Below are 26,232 nucleotides of genomic sequence, written 5' to 3'. Positions count from 1 at the left end.
CTAAATCCAAACTCTTGTGACCGACCAGGAGACCCTCCAAGCCTGGGTCCCTGCCTCCCGCACCCCTGGTACACCCTGCGCCCCTCCGCCCACTGCGCAGCTCTCCCCTAGACGGATCCAGGTCTGGGTCCCTCAATTCCTGGTCTCCTTGCTGGCCTGCCCTTCACGGGCACGTTTCCGGTCCTCTGGAGCCTGAATTCACCTCAGGTCTTGCGATGGTGTCGTCTCCCCACCAGGTTGTAACCATCCTGGAGGCTGGGCCCTTCTCTGCCACCCCAGGGCCCACAGTGGCACCCAGGGCGTCATGGGTGCTCACGTGCTCACTGTGTGAACAAGTCCATAAAAAGAGGGGGGACGTCGGCCCAGCAGAGCGGAGGGGCCTCAGCCCATCAGCAGTGTGCACGCGTTGCCCTGCCCGGCCCCTCCACCCACTGACATCCCACGTATTGCCTGCTTTATTTGAGGTGATTCGTGAATGACCAGGAGCAGACCCTCCGGAACACAGCAGACTGGACATCCCACTAAACTAACCCGAGGTCCAGGGTCGTTCCAGACACCAAAACAAATTCTGGGATTTCAGCTGAGCTCTAGGAGAACTACGCCATTTGAAGACAAACCTGATTTTCCAGAAAGCCCAAGGTTTCTCAGGTAGAGCAGGGTCCTGGACTTGCCCTCCACAAGGAAGGGGGAAGGCAGACGGTGGAAGGCAGCGGCCAAGGCGGTCAGGCAGCTCCACATCCCCACACCTCCGGACCCCACGGGGAAGCTGGGACCCCAGCCGCACCGAAAGCTCCCCCACGCTTCTCTCCTTCTCCCCATCCTTCCTCCCAGTGCAGCCTATCACAGTTCTCAAGCGGGAGGGGAATTCGGCCCTTGGAACGTCTGAATCTGAGTGAAAGAGACAAACCCAACGTGCGCCTGGGACCCCGTGCAGTCAGCCCCAGGGACGGGGCGTCAGCGGGGTCACACTCCTGTTGCCCTTAGATGCTGAGGGGACCACGTGGCCCCTCTCCGCCTGTCAGCACACGCTCGACACAAAGCATGGGACGTGAGTTTATTAAAGATGCAAGCAAGCACAGAAGGACTGTGTGTGGTGCTCAGTAATATCCATACAGTACTAAAAATAGAAAAATAGAAAAGAAATTTCACAGAAAGCAGCCTCCCTCCTAGATACACAGAAAAGGAGCTGCCAACCCACCATGAATTGCCACAGCCCACCTGCCCTGTTCACGTTGCTCTCCTTTACAAACCGCCCATGAGAGTACGTCCACACCGCTCCCAGGACAGCAAGAAGGAACAGAGCCGCTCACACAGCAGTGACCCCTCTGAGCACCACTGGGCATGGCCCAGACACACAAATAACCGAGACAACCCATCCCACCACGGGGCCACATGCACACAAGCTGGCGTCCCACCCTGCCGCTGCCCGGCCGTCTGTCACTCCTCCAGCCAAACATGGGCCAGAAAACGAAGGCAGCGGCAAGGCAACAAAGACACCACCTCCTCCCTCAGACACACTGAGGGACTGAGGGACAGGGTGGACAGCGACGGGGCGAGCCTGCCAGCCAGCCTGAGGGACACAGGGCGTCCAGCTTGCTGATCCTTCTCCCACAGCTGAGCGCCTTGGGTACAGCAGACCACTCGACGACAGCTACAGACCCAGGAATCCTAGAAATTTACTCGCCAGCTCGCCGGCACGAGCAGCCGTCTGCTTCAGGGAACAAAGGCAAGGCCGTGGAGTAAGACTCCGACTCCGAGTATTCAGTGTCTCTGTGGCGGGTTCTCCGGTGGCCGTGGCCAACTCCCGGCTGCTGGCCTCGCCCGGCCGGTTCCCTCGTGGAATGTTCCACAGGCTCCTCTGTGTCGGGCCTTTGGAGCCGCCCGCGGGAAGCCTCCAGCAGTGGGGCCTCCTTGTGGGAATGCCCCGGTGGCCAGCTTCTGCTGGATTTCCGGGAGGGCAGAAAACTGAGCCCCAGGGGAAGGAATGAGTTCCTCCCACACCTGAGCCCCTCCTCTGTCCTCACCTGCATCTCAGAACCAGGTGAGCCGGGCATGGCTGTGCCTCTCAGAATAAAGATAGAAAAGTAAAGAGTCAACCCTGAGATCTTTCTACCAGTCGGGTGTGGCTCGCTCCTGAGTCCCCTCGGAAATGAACATTTATTTGGTTTACTGACATTTATTTAGATTTCCAGTGAAAAGCTCTATAAAATACAGTGACTAATGTGGGGGAGTACAAGCAGACACTCTAGCCGCAGATGTCACAGACTCTAGACTATGGTACAGGCCGTCAGGACTCAATCTTTATCATGTTTGTAACCAGACACGGAGAGACGTCAAATCCCAGAGCCGGGACAGCTGCTCTGGAAAGGAAACCATCCCCCTTCCTCCAGCTCCTCCGGGTCCCCCCTCCCCCGGGTCTTACACGGACGGCTTCCAGAGTTTGTCCCGCGCATGAGAGATGAGTGCCTACAGGACGTGCGCTGGTGGAGTGGCGGGTACTGAGCATGCAGGTTCGCTGTTGGCGTCATTATAAATAGAAGTCAAACATGAGGTCGCACTTCCCCATCTTCTGTTTATACACCAGGTCAAACTTCTCGTTCATGGAGACGGTGAAGATGTCCTTCCACAGCCCCACTCTTCCTGAAACACAGACAAGAGCGCCATGTGCTGCCTTCACTTGCTGCCAGGCCACCTACGGAACCAAAGGGAGCTTGGGAAACGGATCTGGGAGGCGCTAGACCTATTCCTGGACCCCGTGAACTTTGCCTACGGGGCAGGACAGGCCATCTGACCTAGACGAGCTGAACCCGCTTCCTGAGTCGAGCTGTCCTCATGCCCTTTCCTGCGTGGTGAGGCCAGCACCACGAATGCACAGAGCTGAGGCCGCGAGGAGGGCCTTCACCCCTTGTCCCACGCGGGACAAACTCTGGGGCACGGCTGAGTCCCCAGCACAAGGCACACAGCGGGTGGCTCACAGGCCCGGAGGACAGACAGCGTCTGGGCAACGGGTCTATGGCTCTGAGCATCATGTGGATCTGGGTCCTCTGGGACACCACCACTCACTCACAGCGCAACAGCTCCACCAAGGCGGCATTTGCTTCTGGAGAATTCAAAAAGGAAAAAAAATCAGCCAAAAAGGCAGAACATTTTATGGCGAGTAGGAAGCCTCCTGAGCAGGTCCAGGGCGAAGATTTCGGGAAGCCTGCCCATGCAACATGGGGAGAAAGTTAAAGGGAATAAAATGGTCACGGTGTAAAGGAGCCTTCACGACCAGATGCCCAACGTGGCCGTGGCAGGACTCCGGGACTGCACACCGACGCAAGTCACGGGTGATCCCCGCTGCTGGCACAGTGACAGCACAGGGAGGCTTGGTCAGAAAATGAGACCCTTCCTGGCAGAAGTGAAGGAGCACGGAGCCTGCAGGCTAATGTGCAGGCACAGGTCCACCGTTCACTTACGAAGGCTCAGGGAAAAAGAGGGCGCTCAAAATGACCCCAAAAGCCACTGAGCCCTCTTTCCTCGTTAACTACAAAACCTTCAGCCAGTCTGGTCAAACACAAGTGGCGACCATGAAGAGGCAGCAGCAGGCTTCTGCTCTCCCACCTGCGGGAGCTGTGAACACGTCCCCCCGAGGGCTGCCCGAGGTTTTCAGGAACCACCTGGGGCGCTGAAATGCTCATTTAGGATTCTTTTCACCGTCAGCATCTCTGCGACCAGAGCTCCGACCGTCTCCAGCAAACACCCTTCACTGCTCCGTTAGTAACAGTCGTCCTTGTCCTGGCAGGACCTCAGGTATAAAATTACCACCCTGCGAGTGCTGCGCTGATACACCCAGCGCAAGGATTTCCTCTTTGATAATGAAAAATTATATGTCAGTGTTGGAGAGAAAAAAAAAACAAGGAGAATTGTTCTTGCTACCCTCTAATGATACTTAAGGGACAAAATTAGAAGCTTCTAGACCAAGCACACTATAAATATATTTTTTCATGATTATTTTTCTCAGCTGAGGCAGCTGAGAGCTCATCAAAGGAGTCACCCACCTGGTTTAGGATTTGGAATCAAGACAGTGCAATTTATGCTGGGACATGAATCAAATTTAAGCAATGCAGCTGGCTACTCAAGCCCCTGCATCCTCACCAACGCAAGGAGGTCTTCTGAGCAAAGAGGCAATGTGCTAAAAGAAAACAAAACCGAAACTGAAATGAAGCGAAACCAAGAGAAACAATGATAAAGCAGACACGTCAGAAGGAGCCCACGGCGCTACCGCAGGACGCTCAGGACGCCCCTTACCACACAAACGAACCGCAGGGGTGTCGGGGAGAAGCTCACATCCGAGGACAACAAAAGACAGAGAAAACAAAACTGAAAAGGAGCAAATAAATTTAAATAAGAAACATTGTGAAGATGCAGCCAGGAAATTAAATCACAAGGTACTTTGGGTTCAGCTATCTTCCTCCTAGAAGAGTCGACTGCTTTGCCTTCACAGGAAGGCACCTTCCACTTGACTTTCAGCCCTTTTCAGGGGAAGAACAGAAAGCTGGAGGAGCTCAGAGGACTGACCTGAGGCACCCAGGACGCAGCCCAGCTGCCCTAGCCCACCCGGGAGTCTCCCCTGTATCTGAGATCTGCTGCAGGATCCTTCGGCTCTGGGCCTCCCCTGGAACATTCTCATCACCTGGGGAAGCTCCAAATCCACACAGCAGGGAACCAACTTCAGGTCTAGAGCACCAAGCGTCACAGGAAGTTCATACTTACAAGAGGGTGGCTTATAAGGCCACAGCCACCACCCTGGGGGTCAGGGGCTTTCAATGCCTGAGCTCTCCACAATCCCCCATCTGCATGGTTACAGTGCCAATACCGGGGGGAGGGCACGCCACTGCTCCACACAGGCACCAGCCTCCAGAAGACCTCTGTGCCCCTCGCAGAGCAGAGGGCTCTGGAGAAACAAGACACAGGGCAGTGGAACACAGACTAGGGGACAACAGACACTGCAGGGAGAGGAACGGGGGCCCCGGGTCCCTGGGCAGAGGCAAAGGGAGGTGGCCAGGGGCGCGTACCCCGGCCCACAGGCAGAGCCTCGGCGTTGCAGCACTGGTCCACCAGCTGGTGGCAGTGCTCGATCAGGGACTCCAGCTGGGCCTTGTCGCAGGACACCCCGAGGAACCTGGCCAGCTGCTCCACCATCGTCACCAGGTCCTAAAAGACAAGAAAGAGAACAGGCGAGCCCGTCACAGCTGGCGCCTTTACTGGCTGATGACTTTGGCCTGGACACCACAAGGTGCTGTGTGTACAATGCCATACTCAGACCTCAAGGCAAGCCTGACACTGGCCCTGTCTGGAAATAAAACCCAGAGGTTAGGAGAGTGCCCAAGGGCACTCAGCATTCAAGTGGCAGATCTGGAACTCAAACCCAGGTCCTCTGGGGAAGCCAGAAGCAGACGTAAGCTCTTGATATAGTTGTGGGCACTTTAAACCAGCACCAAGAAGGAAACATTCACTTTGGAACTGTGCCAGGAGCAAGACCCAGCTTGCTCTCTTCTTCCCCTTCTTTCCACACCTTGGCTGGAATATGGACTGGCACCTGGGGGAGCAAGGAGGCCCCTGGTGACCCCGAGAGGCCCCAGGGCTGCGCCCGCCTCACTGGCAGGAGGAACTGACGTGATCTGAAGCAAGACTCAGTTACACGTGGCCGGGGGACACACAGCCAACTCTGGGCCCTATCACTCCATTCGTGACAGCCTCAGGAGAGGACCATGCACACCTGCTCACCATGCATAGCCCCTCCTGCCGCCACACCCTCCCTGGGAAATATGAGGGCACCTCATATTCTCAATCTGTGTAAGCCCAAATGCTCTGCCAAGAACCCTGAGCTGTCACGAGGCAGTCCCCAAACACGGGCAGTGTCAGGGTCAGACATTAGGAGGATGCTGGAGGCTGTCTCCTCCTTGCAGCTTTATAAAGCAAGTGAGCAAACGCAAGCCTCTGGAAGTCCTGTGGTAAAGAAACCTGCCCAACTCCTTTGGTTCACTCAACCTTAGAGAAGTTTCCTGTGAGAGCTGGTTTAAGTGTCAGCCCCTCTCTGGACTCCCCCGGTAATCACCCCTCGGCTCTGCGTGCTGCCTTCCCAGCTGTCCCCCCGTTAGGGGCTCCCGGGGCAGGGAGTCCCGTGCACAGGACTTGGCCAGGACCGGGTGCCCGAGAGATGTCAGAACGAACAGAAGAGTAACGAGAGCTCCTCTCATGGCCCTGCCACTCGGCATTTCTATTTAAGAGAAAAAAACACCGAGAGATGAAAGACAGCTGGCCCTCGGAGGGGACACCAGAAGAGAGGGCTGCAGTGGACTGCCGACACAGACTGCTGGAGTGGCCAACAGAACCCTCGCTGGGACGTGTCACTGGTATAATGTCCACCTTGGGGAGGAAGGCACACTTGCCAGTGTGCACCCAGCCACACGCCACAGGTCGGTTTCACAGCTGTGAAACCCAGCTCTGCAAGTCAGCTCTGCAAGCGCGGCGGCCAGGCTACAGACTAGCTCCGGACGCCTTGCCTGACCCCCCGGAGCTCCACCCACAATCTGTGAACTCGGGGCCGCAGCACCAGCCTGCGTGGGCCATGGCACAGAGCCAGAGTGCCCAGGCCTCCCAGCACAGCCAGGCGGCCGCACTCAGGGCTCTTCCCCTGCAGCTGGGGAGAACACCCCGAAGGGCTGCGGCAGGACTCGCGGGGCCACACGCTGGGGAGCCCAGAGGGGGTGAGAAGGCGGGTGGGGGTGGGACCGCCCTGGGTGGCCATGCCAGGCAATGAAGGCACCAGTGCTGACTGTTAACGTCAGACACCGAGCGAGCACACGCCAGGCCCGCTCCACACGCCTGGAGACCAGTGACCTTCACTCAGGACTAGTTTTCTGGGGTAAAATGTAAATAAACAATGTGAATTCCTAAAAATGCGACGTGTAGTCACTTAATCTCTATGAAAGACATCCTTGGCCATTACTGAGGTTTCTGAAAAAAAGCATATAAACGACTGCTGATTAGAAGCTAACACCTTGACCCTCGCAGGAATGCCATTCAGTCACTCAGACAGGCTAGGCAGGACAGCAAGTTGAGGCTGAGACAGGCGGGCAGGGCTGGCGTCCTCACTTCGAGGGGAGCCCCGTCCAGCCCTTCCCCGAGCCGCTCAGGCTGAGAACGGACATGTGCCTCTAAGCGCCTGGCGCGGAGGCTGGAGCAGCCAGGCAGGAGCAGTGTGCCGGCTTTAAAGTTCCTGTAGACTTTGCATCCCGCTCCCTCGTGGGTCAAAGCTGAAATCAAAGGCTCTAAGTGACTCATCGAGGAGTCAGCGAAGCTCCGGGGAGAGCCTGCCGCCAGCCCAGCCCCTGTAGGTGCACGGCAGGATGGCGAGGGCTCCTCCTCCTGCACATGTGCACTGCTGTGTACAGGCAGGCACTACCCTAACAGCGGGGCCGCCGTACCAGCGACCCAGCATACACCCAACAAAAGAAAGAATTAAGCCCACTGAGACACAGGACTGTTCACGGCCCTTTATCCTGACCACCTCAAAATGGAAACAACGCAAATGCCCAGCCACACTGGATGGCTAAGTGGTGGCACATTCCTGCTGCAGTGGAATACTACACGGAAAGGAAAAAGAACCAACCTCTGCTACACAGGGCATGGATGAGTCTCACAGACCCCAAGTACATGCCGTGTGACTCCATTCACAGGAGGTTCACAAACAAGCAAAACTAATCTACAGCGACAGAGGTCAGAAGAGTGGTTACTTCCAGAAAGTGGGGGTGTTAACTGGAAGAAGCTAGAATGTTCTGGATCTTATCTGGGTGGTGGTTACATAGATATATACACATAAAAATTACTTTAATCCACCTAGAATTCTCCTGTAGGTGTGCAATGAAGCAGAGGACAGGCATCCACCCAAAGTGACATGGGTCTGGAAGGGACACGATCTGACTGGTGTTGGCATCATCAGTTGTGCTGCTGTGCGAGAAAACAGGGTAGGCAGCCTGGGAGGAAGCAGGGGCCACATGGGCATCTGCTGTCATAATCCAGGCCAGAAAGGATGCCGACTCAGGAGGGAGGTGGGGGCAGAACGGGGGAGAAATGGTCAGACAAGAGAGAGGTTTTGAAGGTAGAGCCAACAGGATTTAAAAATGGACACAGGGTGTGAGAGGCAGAGAGAAGTAAAGGATGATTCAAGAGCCCAGCCTGAGCGACAGACCCAAAGGACGCAGCTGGCTGCCATGAACTCAGATGGGACAAAGTGTGGATGAACTGAGGGGGAAGCTCCAGAGGTTGGCTTGGACACATTAAGTTTGCAACCTCTCCCAGACGTCTAAGTAGAAAGGGGCGGTGGGCTGCTGGAGATGCAGTCTGGAGAGGTCCACGTCTGGCCTGGGGGCTCTGTGTCTCGAGAGTATTTAATGACCAAAGAATGGATGAGGTCACCAGGGGAGGGGGTGTGGATGGAAACAGAAGAGAGCCGAGGACTGAAGGCTAAGGCCCAGGTGTGCTGTCAAGGAAAAGGAGCAGCCAGGGACGCGGGGACGCAAGACAGTGCAGCGTCCTAGAAAGCAGGGGAAGGGGCAGATGGCCCATCACGTGGTGGCAGGAGGCTGCGTGAGCTGAGACCCAGCAGCGACTGCTGGACCGAGCAACTCGGAGGTCACGGGTGACCTGACAGAGCAGCTGGAGCGGGCGCAGGAGTGGAGACGACTCTGAGGGGTTCTACAGTAAAGCGGGCAGAGAACGGGAAGAAGCGGAGAGGGAGGGGTTGGGGAAGGCTGGCTTCCGCTTCTCGTGAGAAAGGAGAAACATGAGGATGCTCCTCCATAGACGGCAGCCCCAGCAGAGAGGGTGACGCCGCTCTAGAATCAGCTGCTAACACACACACGAAGAACTTCAGACAGGACTTGGCACACAGCAAGGCCTGTAAAAGTGTTGATGACAACACTGCTGACGACATGACATACAACACGTCGGCCCCCATTCCAGACAACGAGCTCTCGAGGGCACAGGAGGTCCTGCTTCCTTCACTGCTCCATCGTCACCGCCTGGCCTGGCACACTCATTCCACAACCGCCCACTTCCTTCCCATGCTCTGTGCCAGGCGCTCGTCACATGAATCGATCCACGGGTAAACCCACAGGGTCTGTCAGCAGTTTGAGAACTGTTGCTCTAAAGCAGACAGGCTGACAGGAGAGAAATGTGGACGCTGCCGTCTCCACCCTTTGCCCCGAGCTGGTCACTGGGAGAGGGGCCGGGTGGCAGCAGGGCGTCTGGCTCTTGCTCCACTCCTACTGTCAGGGCAGGAAAACGATGAACCGGGCTTTCTAAAGCCCCCGTTACCAACTCAGAAGCTGCCCTGGGGTGGGGGCTGAGGCAGAACTAGGGACCTGGTTGGGGGCGGGGCGGCCAGCACAGGCCAGAGGGAAAGCAGTGGCCCACTCCTGAGTCCCACTTTCGTCCCTGAAGCCCAGGGCCTTGGAGGGGCCGTGCTGGACACCGCGGTTACTCCCCTGCGGCGTTCACAGGGTGAGCAGGCCCCGCGCGCCCTCGGGCACATACCGCCACACTCACCCGATGCATGTCTTCGTACTTGAGGAAAAGCACATTCGAGTCCATGCGGTGCTCCCAGAACTCCTGCACGTGCTCGAACCAGGAGCCGTAGCCCACTGTGGAGACGAGGGGACAGTGAGTGACAGCGCCTCGGGGGAGGAAGCACGCATGCATGGAGTGGCCTCACTCCCTGCCTTCCGGAAGGCTCCCCTCCTACTGCCCAGTGCCGTGACTCAGGAAGGAAAGAGCAACCTCGTGCTCACGGGCAGCCCCACAGATGAGCCTTCTGAGGTCCCACATCGCCTCGCCTTCTGTTCCAGTCTCTGCTGCCCACAGTCCTCAGGCCCTCCCTGTCCCCTACCTTCTGGACGCCTTCAAGACCTGACCGTGTGTGAGGGCTTCTGCTCCCCTGGGGTGTGGACAGCACCTGGCCCCCACGAGCTTCTCTGTTTAACACCTGGTCACTGGGAAGAGGATGCCCAGAGGAACAGGATGCAGGGCCAGTTCTGCTGGCAGGGCTGGGATGGGGTGCAGAGGCTCTACGACAGATCTGGGCAAGGGGTCCCACCAGGCAAAGGGCACCAGGCAGAGCCCCAGGTAGAAGCAGGACATCCCAGTGCTGCAGGGAGGCAGTGCGCCCGTCCTGACGCCCGAGAGCATTTCCTACGCTCCTCAGCGCTTGGGGCTGGGGTCACGGGGGGTGACACACTGATCAGTGTGGCTAGGCTGCTTTGTGACATTCTGTATGAAGACTACTGATTCTCACCGCTCGTTCACACTGCGGCGCCATCAGCATGAGGGTTCCTGTGGGAGTCTCCAAGGGGGCTTCCACCTAGCACAGAGCAAGGCCTTGGCCACAGAATGTGGTACACCCTGGACCCGCTGGGCAATGGGAAGCGCGTCCAGCTAAGAGGGGCGGCCACAAATGGTGGCCATGCTGCCTGCACCCTCCCTCACCCATGAGTCATCTACCTAACTGGGCCCTGCAAATGCCACTGCATGTTCTAGGGTTCGAGGAGCTCCCGTCCTGGCAGGAAACCAACACAAGGACGGGCAATGGCAATACCGTATGGCCAACTATTGTGTGACCAATGCCCCAGAGAGGGCACCATGGAACAGGAGGGCCCCTCCCACACTGGGACAAGACCTGAAGGATCAGTGAGGGTCAAGCAGGCAAGAAAAAGAAGGAGGGGAGGGGAAGGGAGCACAGGGAGGAGGCAGTGGAGAGGGGAGGCTGCAAGGGATCTGAAAGGAAGGGGGGAGGGGAAGGGAGTGCAGGGAGGGGGCAGTGCAGAGGGGAGGCTGCGAGGGGTCTGAAAGGAAGGGGGGAGGGGAAGGGAGCGCAGGGAGGGGGCAGTGCAGAGGGGAGGCTGCGAGGGGTCTGAAAGGAAGGGGGGAGGGGAAGGGAGCGCAGGGAGGGGGCAGTGCAGAGGGGAGGCTGGGAGGGGCCTGAACAGCCTGGGAAATGGGAGGGCCGTCAAGGTTCAGAAGCACAGGGACAAGACCAGATGGGACAGAGGCAGCAGAGTGAAACGGCAAAGGACAAGGGCTCTGGACGGAGGCAGCTGGCCTCTCTGGTCCTTGACCGGCTGTGTGAGCTGGGCAGGAGGCTGGACCTTGCTGAGGCTCCGCCTGCACCTGCACCGTGGGTGCCGTGAGCGCCGAGAGCACAGTCCTCAGCAGGGGCCTGCAGGGCAGCACGTGCTTCCTCCACTCTGGCAGCACCCAGCACAGGCTCCGAGGGAGTCAGGGCAGGGCGCCCGCCAGTGACAGGACCTACCTGCACAGCCGAGGTACACTGAGGCCCAGGAGTGGCAGGGGACTGCTACTGACCCTACCAGAGTCACACCTCAAGCACAGAATGCAGCCTCCACCCCCAAGCTGCTGATGACCTCTCAGACAAGTGTGTGACTGAGGTGGAGAAACGGGGATCCAGTTCTCCAGGGTACCTGGCCAGCCTAGTCAGTCTGCCATCTCACCAGCAGGTGGCAGCACGGCAGCAGCCTGGGCGCCAGGGCCCCATGAGGAGTCCTAAGGGATCCAGTTGTCAGTCAGGTCAGGGCCGCTCAGGGGTGGGCCACGAGGACCACTTGACAACAAAAAGGCCCTCATGGGGCCAACTAGGCCCTGGCCAGCCCTTTATAAGGGATGAAGCAGGGGCTCTGGACAGGGAGTGGGTAAATGGTGTAGCTGCCCCTGATGCAGGAAGGGTTAATAATCACTGGAAAAAGCTTGCCAACAAACTGTGACCTGGAGGTGAGAAGGCCGGTTAGCCAATGACGGGTAAGACCTTCAGGGGGAGGCAACCTAAGACAGGCATCAGTCGCCCGGGGGCACAGATGGAGACACGATATCGGGAGCAGGAGGGGCCGTTGCCTAGGAGGTCTTGCATGCTCCAAGATAAAATATACAAACACAGCAATAACATGATAATATCAAAACAGAGGCCAAGGGAGGGCTCCTTGAGAAATCACTAAGAATTCTTGGCATTCGCTAATTACTTCATCCAGAACACCTGTGTATGTTTAACAGCTGTAAGCTATGTGTATATTAAAACGCTGGTTATAATACACTCAGAGTGGCCATCAGCCCTCTCCGCATCTATCCTGACGTGTACATTGGATTGCGACACCGACAAATGGGCAGAAAGGAACGGAGCAAAAAGAACAAGGATTCAGCCAAAAAGCCTTGAGACTTGCTGCTGGGCAAACCCCGACCCGCCTGGGCCTCGCTCTCCTCACTGCAGAGGTTCCGGCTGCTGGGCCCTCGACCTGGGCCTCAGCACCTGCCCACAGCCAGCCCGGCACATCCCGCTCTCTCCTGCACCCAGGGGGACACACACAGGGCAGGCCTTACCCACAGCCAAGCACACCCCCGCTTTAGGGAGGACGAGGGGTCACTGCACTCGGGGACACGGCCATCACCGCGCTGACCCCAGAGGGTCACTGGGGAGAGGAACAGCTCACTCTGCCCCTCCAGGAGGGGTCCTGCCCACGGCGTATCTCCCCCATGCTTCTCCTGGGCCTGCGCGCACAGGCTGGGCGCTGCCTGGAGGGCTCAGGCCACCCCACGCCCCCCTGACCTTGCTCCACTAGTCAACGCAGCATTTCACTGCCCTTCTGCACCTTAAGTTTCAAATTCTTCACAACCTCGGACAGAAGGCAAGAAGTCTCCTTCGAGAACCAAGATTTGGTGACTGGCTGGGAACAGTGAGGGTGAAGAGAACGTGGGAAAGCTACATGCCCACGTGGAGACCATGGCGTGCGTGGCCTTGAACTTCCATGCTGGGCAGTGCTGTGACCTTCAAAACGTGGGGAGGTCTGTTCTGGGATAACTTCACTGCTCTGGCCTGAGCAGGAAGGTCCAAGCCCTACACCACGTGGCAGTCTGAACTCAGACACCTGCTCATTATGGTGGCGCTGTCCCCACGTGGGCGGCTGCTTCGATAGAGGCAGGAACGCATGCTGGGACTTAACACACGGCTTTGGGAACCTGGAGAGTGGCTTTCTCCAAACGCCTGGCAGACCACGAGGGCCTGAGCCAGACGGTGGGCAGGCTGGGGGGAAGGGAGGCTGGACCGAGAGCCTTCAGCAGGCTCCAGGGGCCCGAGGGTGCAGCTGCTGCCGTCTCCCACCCCCCTCCTACCCTGGGGCCCCACCTCCCCAGGCACAGCTGAAGCAGACTCAGTGGTAGGGAACAGAGAGCGGTTCCAGGACGGGAGGCCCTGCGGGCAGCGTGGGTTTCATGCACTGATGAGGGCCTGGTCTTCACCAGGCTCGGGAGGCAGCCCTCGTCCGGCTGCCCTGAGTTCCACTGGAACCTGGGGCACTGCATTCTGGGATTTCCATTGCGCACTTTATCCTAATCATGTCACACAACCTCACTGCAGAACCCCTGACGGGGTTGGACAAGCAGGCAACGAGGCTGTTACTGGAGTTGGGAAATTAAACAGGAATGGTATTTTCAGCCTTGGGTATGGAAGAGTCTCGTGCAGGTTTAACTGAAGTAGGAATGTGACCCATTTCAAAGCTCTTCTGGGTGCAAACTCTAAACCAGCCACTTGCGGTCCCAGACGGGTACCTTCTCTGCCATGGCTGGCAATGGGGGAGCCACCTCAGGCAGGGGGAACGGGACGGCAGGGAGGAGCTGCTGACCGCACCAAGGGGACAGCTTCCTTCCTAGTCCAGGGCAGGAATGTGACCGGCCCGCTCCTCCCCAGGGAGGGGAGACTCGGAAGGGCCCTGGCACTCCCAGCCCCGATTCACCCTTCTCCTCTGGGAAGGAGCCTCCAGCACACAGCACTGCCTTCCCCCTCCCCAAAGCATACCCCGCCCCATCACACTGGCCTGGGGCTGGGGGCCAAGCCTGCCCGATGCTTAAGTCAAGCCAGTGGCCATGTGGCTCTCACACGAAGCCACGGCCTCCACTGTCACCAATGACAGAGATGTCGGGACCCTGTTTTCACTGTTCAGAATCCAGGCAGGAAGATGCTTTTAACTGAGGAACCTCTCAGGACCCCGACAACGTGGGAGAGAAGAGGGCTTCTCAGCTGGGCGGCCACTCTGCCGTGCCCTAGCTACGACCTCAGACAAGCTTCCTGATGACCCTCAGCCCCTGCTGCTTCGCCTATGCGGGAGAGCAGGCCCCACCCGCGTGGTCATGGTCATTGTAAGAACTGGGGGCAGCATGAAGAAAGCTCGAGCACACACGGGCGTTGGACGAGCACTAATGTCACTACTGCAACGTCCGCGCAGACGCAAACACTTACGTTTATCATTCATGAACCTCCGGCAGAACTCCTGGAAAGTGCCTCGGTAGCTCATGGTCCGCAGGGAGCGGTGGAACTGGTAATAGGACACCACCAGGTCCTTGGGGTTCCGAGCCATGTATATGACCTGTGGCAGGAAGGAGGGAGGGATGGACAGCGGGACGGGGTTAGGCCCTGGCAGGCCGCCCCGTGCAGTGTGTGTGACCTCCACCCCACTCTCCTGCACTGTGAACCGGCACGGCTCCCAGCATCAGGGGCAGCCCCGCGAGCGCCACGGCCCACACTCTCTCGCTATCCTCTGTTCCGGCAGACGCACTCTTGTCCAAGCGATGGCATCTGCTAGGACCATCACTTGAGTTTTATGATGTTTCTGTCCTCCAGCACTTCTTTAAAATAAGTGAAAGACAGAAAAATTACAGTCCTGACACTGGTGAAAGCATTATGGGCCTCATAAACCTAACGCGACTGAGAAAACAAGGAAAATCAGAAACTGAAGCGGCTGCGAGTCCTCGGCATTGAAGGGACAAGAGGCTGCGCTCAGACAGGTCGAGCCTAAGGTCAACGTAGGAAAAGCCAAAATCAGAAACATGGAAACAGGCCGGCAGCACAGGCTGGAAGACGGCCTCTGACGGGGCCGCATGGCACCGAGGCTCTCAGGGAACTCGGGCCTGCGCCAGACCACCATCTCATGGTTCTGCCTGTCTGGAGCTCAGCCCCGGAGGGGCGGGTTACCTTGGAATCACCGTTGTGGAGGTCGGAGGGCAGGAAGCGGTAGGGCAGGTGGCTTTTGATGAGACGGGGAGACGTCAGCTCCTGCAGCGGGGTCAGAGGGAGAGGAGATCAGAGGACGCACGGCCGCTCACTTTGGTCTCGTCCCAGGGCCTTTTGAACGGCGCCCAGGCAGACAGCGTCAGGGCCAGCACCGCACCTGACACTCTCACCTGAGACACGACCACCCTCCAGGCTGGACCCTGGGGACAGACGTGAGCGAGACACGGTCCCTGTTGTGGGGCGCCCACAGCCTCAGTCAAACTAAATGGTCACAGGGGTCTGCTCAGAGGACTGGGGAGCCACTGACCCGGCCTGGAGTGGCCAGGAACGGCCCCAGGGACAGTCCTTAAAGGGCAAGAGAGGAAGCAGGAGGCACTTGGTGCAGAGGGAGCTGTAGGATTCCCAGACATCTCTCCACGCAGCCTGCCTGCTGCTCCCAGAACGTGCCAGGCCCCTCCCTTGGCCAGCTCTGCCCTCTCCTCTTTCGGGGCCTTACTCAGACATCCCCACCAAGAAGGCTGCTCCCACTCTGCTCCCTGTCTGGCGCTGACCACTTAACCACTATGACTTCTTATCTCCCCTCTCCTGTCTCCCTCCCTAGAATGACAGCTCTGAGGCTGTAACATCACATCAGTTTCATTCTTGGCCGTACCCCAATGCCAAGGCAGCACGCAGTGGGTGCCTGGTGCAGCTCTACTGAAGGACCCAGTGGGCAAGCCCAAGAAGGGTGAATCTACATGGCCATACACAGGGGTATGAGGGGGCCAGGTGCAACAAGAGAGTTGGGGTCCAGAGACCGGCTCACACAGGACTGTGGACCTTATTTGGGGAGCAATGACATGAGGGGGCCCAATCAGAGCTGTATTTCAGATGCTCATCTAGTGGGAGAATGGACAGGTGGTCCACATAAGAAATGAGGCCTGAACTAAAGAGGTGGCAGAAGGGAGGGGTGGAGAGAGAACTGGAACTGCCTCTGAGGGGTCAGGATGGACAGGATGCTGGGGAGATGCTCATTTCATTCTTGGTACCAAATATTAGACGCAAACACATCCTACCCAGCTCCCTCAACAGACAGGGTGAGCCCCAGTGGGGAGGCGGGAGGGGAGATGTGGCAGGGCCCCTACACTCCCTCCCGTCCCCCGACTCCCGGACCCCCTACTCCCTCCTGCCTCCTTTCTACCTTGAAGTCACCCACGTCACCCGCTGATCCCACTCAGGGTCACTGTCACAGGCTCAGGCCTGTCAGTCTCTCTCCTGGCTGCCTGGGAGTACCGGGCACTGTGCTCTCCCTCCACCCACAGGGCCCCCTGAGCCCACAGGAGCAACTGTCACTCAGGCTGCAAGCGCAGCAACGCCCCAGAGGTGTTCCAGGCTGGGAGCCGCCTGCCCAGAGAGAACCTTGATGACGTCCAGGCCCGGCTGCGGGTACTCCAAGACCGGGAGCTGCTCGTCGATGTTCATCAAGCCGATCTCGTCGGGGTCGGCCCCCTGGCTCACCAAGTAGACCACCTCCTGCAGCAAGCTTGTGCCTGGAGGGAGAGAAGCCGAGGTGAGGGGCGCTCGGAGGAGGCCCACGGCCCGCCCTGCCCTCAGGTCAGCGCCTGTGCCCAAGGAGGGGCTGAAGGGCCACAGCGGGGTCCCAAGAGTGCCTGAGTCTAGAGGAAGAACACTGGCCGAGGTGCAAGACCTGGGCCTGAGTCCCACCTCTCCGGGTGACCAGGGCCGAGCCCGCCTCTGAGTTCCTCTTTTCTTGGCACTAAATAGGGGCAGGAGGTGTTTCTCAAGGTTGTCGTGAGAAGAGAACAGGACTCGCCATACCTGCCACCCCAGGGGTGCAAGGATTGTAATAAACGGATGATTCTCAGTCCTGAGGCTTCCAGAAGCTGAACTTTTCATTTACCCAGGAGCCATGAGGGTCCAGTGGAATGATTCACCAGCCAGTTAATTATTCACAATGAAATCTATGTCTACCGGGTAACTACTAAAGCTAAACCTGAGTATGCCCTGTGATCCGAGGAATCCACTCCTGGGTATACGCCCAAGACAACACCAGCAAGGACCAGCCCCACCCTGGCAGTTTACTCAGAACAGCCGAACCTTGGAAATAACGGAAATGTGGGTCAACAGTGGAATGAGTAAGTTGTGACACTCAAGCGGGGGAACCCAGACAGCGAGGAAGCCATGAACTGCTGCTGAGCACGTGGCCGAAACCCACAGACGTAACGCTGAGCAAAATGAGTCAGACAGCAAACGCTGTTACGGGATTTTCCATGTTTCCATTTATATCCGGTTCAAGAACGGGCAAAACTAAGCTACGGTGACAGAGGCGAGCACGGGTTCTTCTGGGGAAGGTTACGAACTCAGAGGACACAAGGAGGATTCTGGGGCACCGCGATTCGTCTTCGTCTTGGTCTAGTGGAGGTTACACGGAAGTACGGATATGCGTTATAATTCAATTGAAAGGAAAACAGCCTGTCTGCCCAGTGCGGTGGTCAGCATAACCTGCTCCCCCAAGGAAGACTGCGGGGGAAATCCAGCCAGCATGGAGGCAGTGCCCGTGTCAAGCACAGGACATGGGACAGCCCAGCCGGACACCCAAACCATCGAAGGCAGAGAGAGGCCCACTAGGGGACAAGAGCACTCGTGTGTCCAGGACACCTCACGCGCTCGCAGGCCCACAGCCTCCGACAGGGCTGCAGACCTGCTAACTGACTGCCCTCCTCACAGACCACCCCACAGGCTATCCCAGCAATGCGGCTCGGGCAGGCCCCCCGCCCTGGATTTGGGGACAGCCCCAACAGGCCTCATGAACGGCACATTCCAGGCGCAGGCTGGATGGCCCCCGGCCTGAACCCTTCCGCGGTTTCCTACTGCTCATACATCAGAGTCCGGCCGTCCCACTGCCCACAAGGCCCTCTGAGTTCTCTGCACCAGCCCCCTGGGGTGCGGGCTCCCCCTCCTCAGAGGCTCCCTTGGGGTCTTCCCTCTGCTGGGCAGCCCCCCCGCCTCAGCCTGTGCGCAGCAGTTTCCCGTCATCTCCACCAAAAGCCGGCCTTCCCTGAGCCCTCAGCACCTTGCGATTCGCCTTCTCTCACGGCACTGCACCCTCCTCCAGACGCTGGCCACCCGTGCAGTGACCATGCCGATGGGGCAGCCGGCCCAGTCCGCACCCTGGCCGGCAGGTGCCCCGCCATCTCAGCGTTTGCCGTGGGAATGAGGAGCAGGGCCTGAGTCCCACACGGAGGGCCAACCGCACACTGGCCACGAGCGCAGAGCCCGAGCGGGCACCCCAGGCGCAGGCAGGACACCCGACCGAGGGTCCGCAGGGACAGGGTAACCTCTGGGGAGAAACGCGGCTGCCTGTGCTTCCTCGGCCCGTGTGTGCAGATCCCACCCCGGGCAGGCTTTTAGCTCGGGTCACCAGAGAACCCAGGGCCATCCCCGGTCATCACCCCACCGGACCCCTCAGAAGAAACAGACATGGCTGGCCAGATCCACCGCAACAAGCTCTGGTCCCTTGACTTCGGGTGTCCCAGTCTCTGTTGCCCGTTCCTCATCTCCCCACTCTGAAAACGCCAACCCCTCCTCTCCCAGTGCACACACTCCCTCGAGGCCCTCAGGCAGCCCCACCCCCAGGGCCAGCTCCACACCTGCCCCCGCATCCGTCCACCTCCCTCCCACAGCCCGCCCTGCCCTGCCCACCCGCTCAGCAGACGGCCTGCCCACCCTGGGCAGCTGCTCAGGCCCCTCCTCAGGCCTCAGCACACCCCACTGGTTCCACCATCAAGGTGAGCACAGAGCTGCCCCTCTACCTGGTGACATTACAGAGCCCCCCGCTCTTGGCTTCCACCCAGCTCAACCCCCCCCCCTTCAGTCTGTTTTCAACAAAGCAGCCAGAGTGACCGTCCCGACAGGGACATTAGATCACATCCCTGTCCACTGAAGACCCTCCGAGGACCTCGCGTCTCCCGGAGTGAAGCAAGGTCTTTGCCACGGCCTGCAGGCCTGCCAGCGCACTCTGTGCCACCCTACTCTCCCCGAGCCTCTCCGTCCACCGGCCCCCGTGCTGCTCTGAGTGTGCTGTGTGCGCTGGCTGGTCCCCTGCCTGGAGCCCCTTGCTCCCCCAGGTCCTTCAGGAGTGAGGGCGCTCTCTCCTGACCAGTCACATAACTACCCTTCTGCCCTCCCTCCCTTTGCCCTGCCCCAGGCCCCCATGCAGCAACAGCCTCACTTTTCTCCATGGGCTCCCACACCCCCCGCCATCAGGGCACAAGCAGTTTGATCTGGTTCTTTGCTGCAACAGGAGAGCCAGCACACGGCCGTGCTCGATTCACCTTTTCCAAATGAATGAACAAACCCAGGGGACCTGAGGAGTCACCACAGGCCCCTCCCACCCACCTGAAGTGGGGACCATCACCCCCATTTACAGATGAGGCTCCTGAGGCCTATCTGTGCCCAAGGTCACAGAGCCAGAGTGTGGCTCCCCCCAGGTGGCCTACCCGCTCCCCCGGGTGAGCCTGTCCACCCAGCAGTTCAGGGCGGCTGCCCTGGGGTTCCATGCCCTCAGAAATCAGACTGTGGGCAGAGTTCCCGAAATGGGCCTCTCTGAGTGACGTCTTCAGGACCTATTTTCAGTGCTCCTATCCCCACCCCTGCAGCCTCCATAGGCAAGGACCAGATGGATGTTCTAGCACGTTAACGTCTTCCACCAGCACGGACAAACCCATTCCACAAACCCCACCCTCGCCTCCATTAAATGTCCACAGGGGAAGACCAGCCTCGTTAGAGCCAAACGGAAGCTCTCCACCCGCCAGGCCCACCGGCCTGTCCCGAGCGGCCTCTCTCCAGCCCCTCCAAGTCCAATTCGTGGCTGAGCAATCTCGGCCTTCCAGTCTCCAGCTTTCATTGGAACCAAGAGGAGGGCACACTGTGCGCCTGCCTGGTACCAGGGAGGGCGGGAACGGGGACAAGCCCAGGACACAGGACAAGCGCACTGAGCTCGGGCTTCCTAGGGTGTAAGGCTGGCCGGCAAGACGCGACAAAGGAGCAGAGAAAAAGACCATCTAGAGATGATGATGATGGCGACACTGCCCGGTCACTGCCTGGTGACAGACACCCTTCTAAGCACCTGACTGGACCCCACACAGCTCTGCAGTCACATAGCCCTGCTCTCAAAGGCTCCGGCAGGCGCCAGCTGCACGCAGTTCCCTCCCCGCTGGTCTCTCCTCTCCACGCCCAGTGCCTCTGCCCTAGTCCCACCCAGGGCAGCACCCTGGACATTAGCACAAGCCCTGCTCAGCCCCTCCATCCTCTCCTGGCTGCCACGGCCCCAACACCCCTCCCCGCACCGTGCCCAGTGGCTCTCCTGTCGCCTCCAGTCTCCCCTCTTCAGCCCCCTCCGGCATTCTGTGCTGTGGCGGGGTCTTCGATGCCCCCCAGAGCACGGCACCCCCACGACCCAAGTCCTCAACAGTCTGCCCCTCTGCCGGGCCAACTCAGATTGATCTTTGGGCCCCCTAGTCTCATCTGCTGACCCCTCCCAGCACCAGACAGCCCTGGGCATCTTATCCTACAGCACTCAGCACCCTGTGCACGACTGGGGAGCCAACCCGGGCAGCTCTCGAGGGCAGGGAGCGTGCCTCCCTTAGGTGTTACTTTTTACAGCTGCTGTAACAAATTACCACAAACTCAGCGGCTTAAAAAACAGAGATGTCATCCCACAGTTCTGCAGGTCAGAAGGCCAACATGGGCCTCCCGCGGCTGCAACCACGGCGTGGGCAGGGCTGTGCTCCCTCCTGGAGGCTCCAGGGGAGAACGGTCCTCTCGCCTTTTCCAGCTCCTGGTCACACTGCATCGCCAGACACCTCCTCTTCTGCCTCCCTCTCCCGTTTAGGGACCTGAGGTCACAGTGGGCTCGCCCAGATGGTCCAGGGTTATCTCCCACCTGAAGGGCAGCTGCCAAGCAGCCTTAGCCATCACTCGCTGCTGCATAAGGGGAAACACTCTCAGCTTCCAGGATGAGGACGTGGGCACCTCTGGGTCTACTACTCTGCCAATCACGTTCCTACCACATTCCTAACATGGTTCCTGACACACAGCAGGCGCTCAACAAATACACTCGGCCTGAACGACTCCCCGTTCTCCACAGACATGGGATTGGTCTGGCATGCAGGTGTCTGTGACCACTGTTTCTCACCTGCAGCCTCCCACATCCTCCCCACCCAGGTCAACGCTCTCCTGCGCCGAGACTTGCCCGCCCAAGGTGCCCCTGCTCAGAGCGCCCGCCCCAGCTGCACAGGAAACTGCCCTCTCCTGCAGGGGCTACGAAACCCTGAGGCACGGGGTCACGGCCCACACCTGCATCCACACCCGGCGGAGCCCAAAGCACTGAGCAGGACCACATTGTAGTCCCCTCTGCTCGTCACCCAGGGGGGCCAGCGTGATGCTTTCTGCTGGAAAGACTGGTAACTAAGGGAGTGGACACAGCCTGCTCTGTGGCCTCGGGCCCAGCACTGAGGTGGCAGCAACGCCCACTTCCCACAGCGGGGACGCCTGCCAGTGTCCCCTGTGAGCTCATGGCTGGCTGTGCCTCATCCTGAGGGGGTGTGGGTGGCAGAAGACGTTGCTCCTTCTGAGTCGCTCCAGGACCCCCTCCCCAGCCCCCTGGTGGCTGTTCTGATGGGAGCCAGGCCAGGCGGGCAGTGCAGCGGGGCCAGAGGGCGGTGGTGAGGGAGGAGGGCACGCACATCCACTCTGTGCATCAAGGGCCCTGCAGCGGCTTCTTGTCCACATCTGGACATCTGTACCGTGCGTCAGCTTCAGCACAAGACCGCGGTACTCCTCCGAACGCAGAGCCGAGCCACCAGAGGCTTCCACCTCACCTCCTGCGAGACGGGACTATCATCCCATTTCATGGAGTAGGCAAGTGAAGGCCAGGATCTGAACGCGGGCTCTGGGTCTTTCTACAGAGGCCTCCACTCTCCCGCCTGGCGAGGTCTGGGGTTAGCAGGTCACAGTCCTCGCTCAGGATCCACTGGTCTGGCCATCCACCCGCCCCTTTGCTCTTTCAACAAGCCTGCACTGAGGGCTGCCCCGGGAGTTCCTGTCTCCCCTTCTGGAAAACGGAGGCAGCACCCCTCACTGCCTCACAGGGCAGCCGGGGTCAGGGCCACAAAGGCTCAACACAACTGAGCACTGCTCTGAGCTCCCAACACCATGACGGGCACCATCGACTGGGACCCTGCATGCACGAGACACTCCACAGCCTCCCGCCAAACGGGGCGGCCCTCATGCAAACACAGCACACGAGCCCTCCGTGGAAGCCGCGCCCCGGGTAACAGGTGACGTCTGGGGCAGCGCCCGCACAGGCAGAGGGAGGGCTTATGAGCCCCTCCTGTTCCTCTACGGAGAGGGAAGCTCCGGGCGTAGGTTACTACTCCAAGGTCACGGAGCTGGGGAGAGCCACGTTCGCAGCAGGAAGGCCAGTCTGCGAGTCCCCGCTTCCCTCCACGGCCTCCCCAGCGCGCACGGGGAGCAGCAGTGGGGTACAGCCCTGTGTGGGGCCCATTGTGCTGCACAGGAGACTGGGGGTGCCACAGTGGCTATGACGGGAGCCCCTCCACTCCTGCAGCCACCCGCACAAGATGTACCAAAGCAGGTGGGGAAGTCAGGCCTCAGCCCACCCCCCTGCAGCCTGAACCCTCCAGGGGAGGCGAGGGTGGGAGACAAGGCCGCAGCAGGAAGCCAGCCTGACTCCCAGCAAGTCCCAGGCGAGGCAGAGGCCGGCTCCCCAAGCAGATAGGGCAGGCTGGCAGGCAGGACCGCGTTCGGGAGAACACAGCCATGCGCTTCCAAGGCGCCGTCGTCACATCAGCTGGGTGCGATCACTCACAGAAGGGCTTCTGCTGGCACCAGTGAACTCACTTCTGGGAGGCAGTCAGGTCGCTGCCCCCACGGTGACGGCAGGGCTTTCTGACATCAGACCTCTCGGGCCGAGACCCATCAGAAACCACAGGCGTTCTGGGCAGAACTGCCCAGGAAATCTAGAGCCCGGCCTGTCCCAGCACAGGAGTGGAGGCCACCAAAATTCTCACCAGAACTCGGGGGACAGAAGGAACCGGCACTCGAAGATCAGAATTGATCGGAACGGGGCCCTAACCACCAGGATCCTGGGGCTGGAACCCTCTGGAATTCTTTTATTTTCATTTTTATTACTTACCAAAGCCACCCACCTGTGCACCTAGTGTAGAAAGTCAATGACTACGAGACACGTAGCAGAAAACCCGGTTCCCTCCCCAAACCCGCCCAGAGCAAAGCCTCGCTGATTCTTCTCTTACCCCCAAGTTTCTAACATGCTCAGAGAGCTACTTCGAGATCCACACGCTTCCGACGGTCTTCTCCGACTTTCGACGAGGACGAGAGCACCCGGCCAAGCTCCCTCACACAGCGTCCCTCCCCCAGAGCAGTCACGGCCGGGTTTTCAGTCCAACTCGGAGCCCGGGTGCTTCATTCAAAGCACACCAGGCAGGATCTCATGTCCCTTCTGGGGCAGGGTTTTCTCTCCTACAGGAAAACTCTGCTGGCTTGGCTTTCTATGTAGCTACTAATAATTCTAACCCAACCCTGTGGGAACCCTCTCCGGACGGCCAAACACACGGGCGCTCTCAATGCTGACTCCTCAGGGACGTGCCCCCACTGCCCTCCTGGAGCTCCCTTGGCTGGATGCACACATCCGTTATCCGCTGGCCTCTCGTTGGTGTCCCCTCACACCTTGGCAGGGCCCACCCTCCTGCTGGTCCCTGAGTGTGAGACCCGTCTGACACTGTACGTGACCATCAGCGTCCATCTCTGCCTCGCACGTGCCTGGCAGTCAGCCGGGTACAGAATTCCAGGCTGGGGACCCTCCCCGCCAGCACTGGGGAAGCGCCGCGCCTGGCTTCTAGCGGCCAGTGTCATGCTGAGAACTCTGAGGTCTGGTTCCTCTGAACGAGGCCCATGTTCGTCTCTGGAAGCGCTGAGATCTTCTCTTTATCCCAGTTTTGAAATTTCATAATAACATGCCTCAGTGTGGTCTTTCACTCATTCTTTGTGCCAGACACTGGCGGGGGGGGGGGGTCTTCAATTTAACTCATGTCCTTGAGTTCTGGGAATCCTGGCTTCAATAATTTTCTCTCTTCCATACTCTCCATTCTCTCTATATGGAACTCTGAGATCTTGCAATTTTATCTTTTTGCTCTTATTTGCCATAATTTTGTAAAAATTTTTCTTCTACTTCCTGGGATGTTGCCTCTGTTGACCATCCACACCTCGTAACTAAGTTTTTAAAAATGTCAACTGTCACACTTTTAATCCCGAGTCCTCGTGATCTCCGCTTGCTTCTGTCCAGCGCAGGTGCTCTCCGGAGTCAAGGCGCATCCGTCTTTGCTCTCCGAGGATGTTACAGGGGTGGGGGGTGCTGTGTTTCATTAGTTTTCTTGGGGTCTGTACATTCTCTCTGGTTCCTTCGAGCTCCTCCTTCCGCTTTTTGTTTTGATTTGTTTTTGCAGGTCTCTGTCCTCCAAGCTGGAGGTTGAAGACGTGCTAACCTGGAGTCCATCCACTGGACAGGGCCGTCTGTGGTGGGCAAGGCTGGCCAACTGCAGGGCTCTGTGGGTCCGTGAAAGCAGCCTGGCCTGGGCAGCCGCTCAAGCTGGAATGGGAGATGCCCATATGCAAATATTTACAGGCCTTTTCTTTGGGGTCAATTTTTCCAGAAAAGATGCCTCCACTCTGCCCTGGGGGACCACAGGCATCCTGGGCCACGTGGGGGAGGGGCTGGGAACCTTGTGCAGTTCTCACGTGACCCCCATTTCCGAGAAGGCACTGCATCCCAGCCTACTCCTGCACTCCACATCCCAAAATCCACAGCCTCTCTGGACCAACTTCCCCAAGAAACCTGTCTTTGCAACAGCCTCCTGTTTTCAGCCTCTCCCATCACAGCTGCCACCCTCTGAGGTGCCAGGTGCATCCGACTCTCAGAGCTCTGCAGCTGGAACTGGTTCACACACCTGCTGCCCTCCCCACCTGCTGGCACGTAGGCTCTCCACCTGCTAAGTCAGTTAACGCTAACCCACCGCATTGACCTTCCGAAATTCAGCTGCACCTCCAACCCCAGCGCCCACCTCTCCTTCCCTTAGCAGTCCAGAGCTTCCTCCTCCTCGACTGTCAGGTACTGAGGTGGTAAGAGGAAGCGGAGGTGAGCAAGTGTGTTCAGTGTGCCCCACTCAATCAGTGCACCCACGAGCACTCCAGAGTCACAGGACACCACCACGTCACACCCAGGACCTGTCCAACTCCCTCAGACACAGCAACAGCTAAGCGCTGGAAGCTGCAACCCAACAGAGCTGGCCGAGCTGCAGGCCGGGGGCTCCTACCGGCCCCTCACCAGGGTGGGACTCACGCTCCCAGCACACACTGGGAAGGCCCCAGAGCGCTCCCCCTTGAAAAGGAAAGAGCAAAGAGGAGCGACTCTCGTGAAGCACCTGCCCCCACCCCAGGAACCTCTCACGTGCTGTCTCAGTGCTCACGACAATCCCCATGAGACGCACCGGACGTGGAGCGCACAGAGAGGTGTGGTCAGTGGCGCGGCTGCAGGGGATGGGAACTGAGACAGGAGCCCACTCTAAGGCGCCCGCTAGCCAGCCCATGACAGCCAAGGCAGCACACCATGTCCCAGGCCCTCTCACGGGAGCCCACGCGGCCACGTCTTCACCTGATTCTCACGAGCCCCTGGGCGGCCACTGTCACTCCACTGCACACACGAAGCAGCAGGCTCAGAGGTTAGCTGCCCCCTAGCTGGTCACAGATGCCAGAGGGCCTGAACCCAGGGCCCCAAACGTCGTCTGACTCAGAACCAGAGTGCTCGCACACACACCACACTCACGAACCATACATACAGATACACACACGCGACACTCACGAACCATACATACACCACACAGACACACAACACACATACCACACACAAGTACCATAGACACACCCCCCACACTCACGAACCATACACACGCACCGCACTCACGAACCAAACACACACATACACACAAACACCACACACAAGTACCACCGACATACCACACACA

At 58.9% G+C, this 26,232-nt stretch overlaps 1 protein-coding gene across 10 annotated transcripts in view; it reads right to left on the bottom strand.

Moving 5' to 3' along the window:
* Positions 1-1,049: 1,049 nt before the first annotated feature.
* The window catches only part of SULT4A1 (sulfotransferase family 4A member 1), a 34,991-nt gene continuing 9,808 nt past the window's right edge, over positions 1,050-26,232 (bottom strand). Inside the window, exons 2-10 of one of the 10 annotated variants that reach the window (XR_006886204.1) lie at positions 16,511-16,641; positions 15,074-15,154; positions 14,342-14,468; positions 9,595-9,689; positions 5,058-5,196; positions 4,291-4,362; positions 4,041-4,174; positions 2,793-3,100; positions 2,507-2,640 (exon numbers count right to left, since the gene is read on the bottom strand). Coding sequence is in view for 2 of the 10 variants with exons in the window: in XM_046646664.1 (XP_046502620.1) it covers positions 4,806-4,936; positions 5,058-5,196; positions 9,595-9,689; positions 14,342-14,468; positions 15,074-15,154; positions 16,511-16,641 (704 nt within the window). In the remaining 8 variants the exon portion in view is untranslated. Of the gene's footprint in view, positions 2,641-2,792; positions 4,937-5,057; positions 5,197-9,594; positions 9,690-14,341; positions 14,469-15,073; positions 15,155-16,510; positions 16,642-16,930; positions 17,164-26,232 lie in introns of those variants that run through there. The other 9 variants (XR_006886203.1, XR_006886202.1, XR_006886206.1 and 6 more) reach the window with 9 other exon arrangements.

This window comes from Equus quagga, chromosome 19 (genome assembly GCF_021613505.1).
Source record: "Equus quagga isolate Etosha38 chromosome 19, UCLA_HA_Equagga_1.0, whole genome shotgun sequence".
In the NCBI taxonomy this organism is placed as follows: domain Eukaryota; kingdom Metazoa; phylum Chordata; class Mammalia; order Perissodactyla; family Equidae; genus Equus; species Equus quagga.
This window is presented reverse-complemented; position numbering and strand designations above follow the sequence as displayed.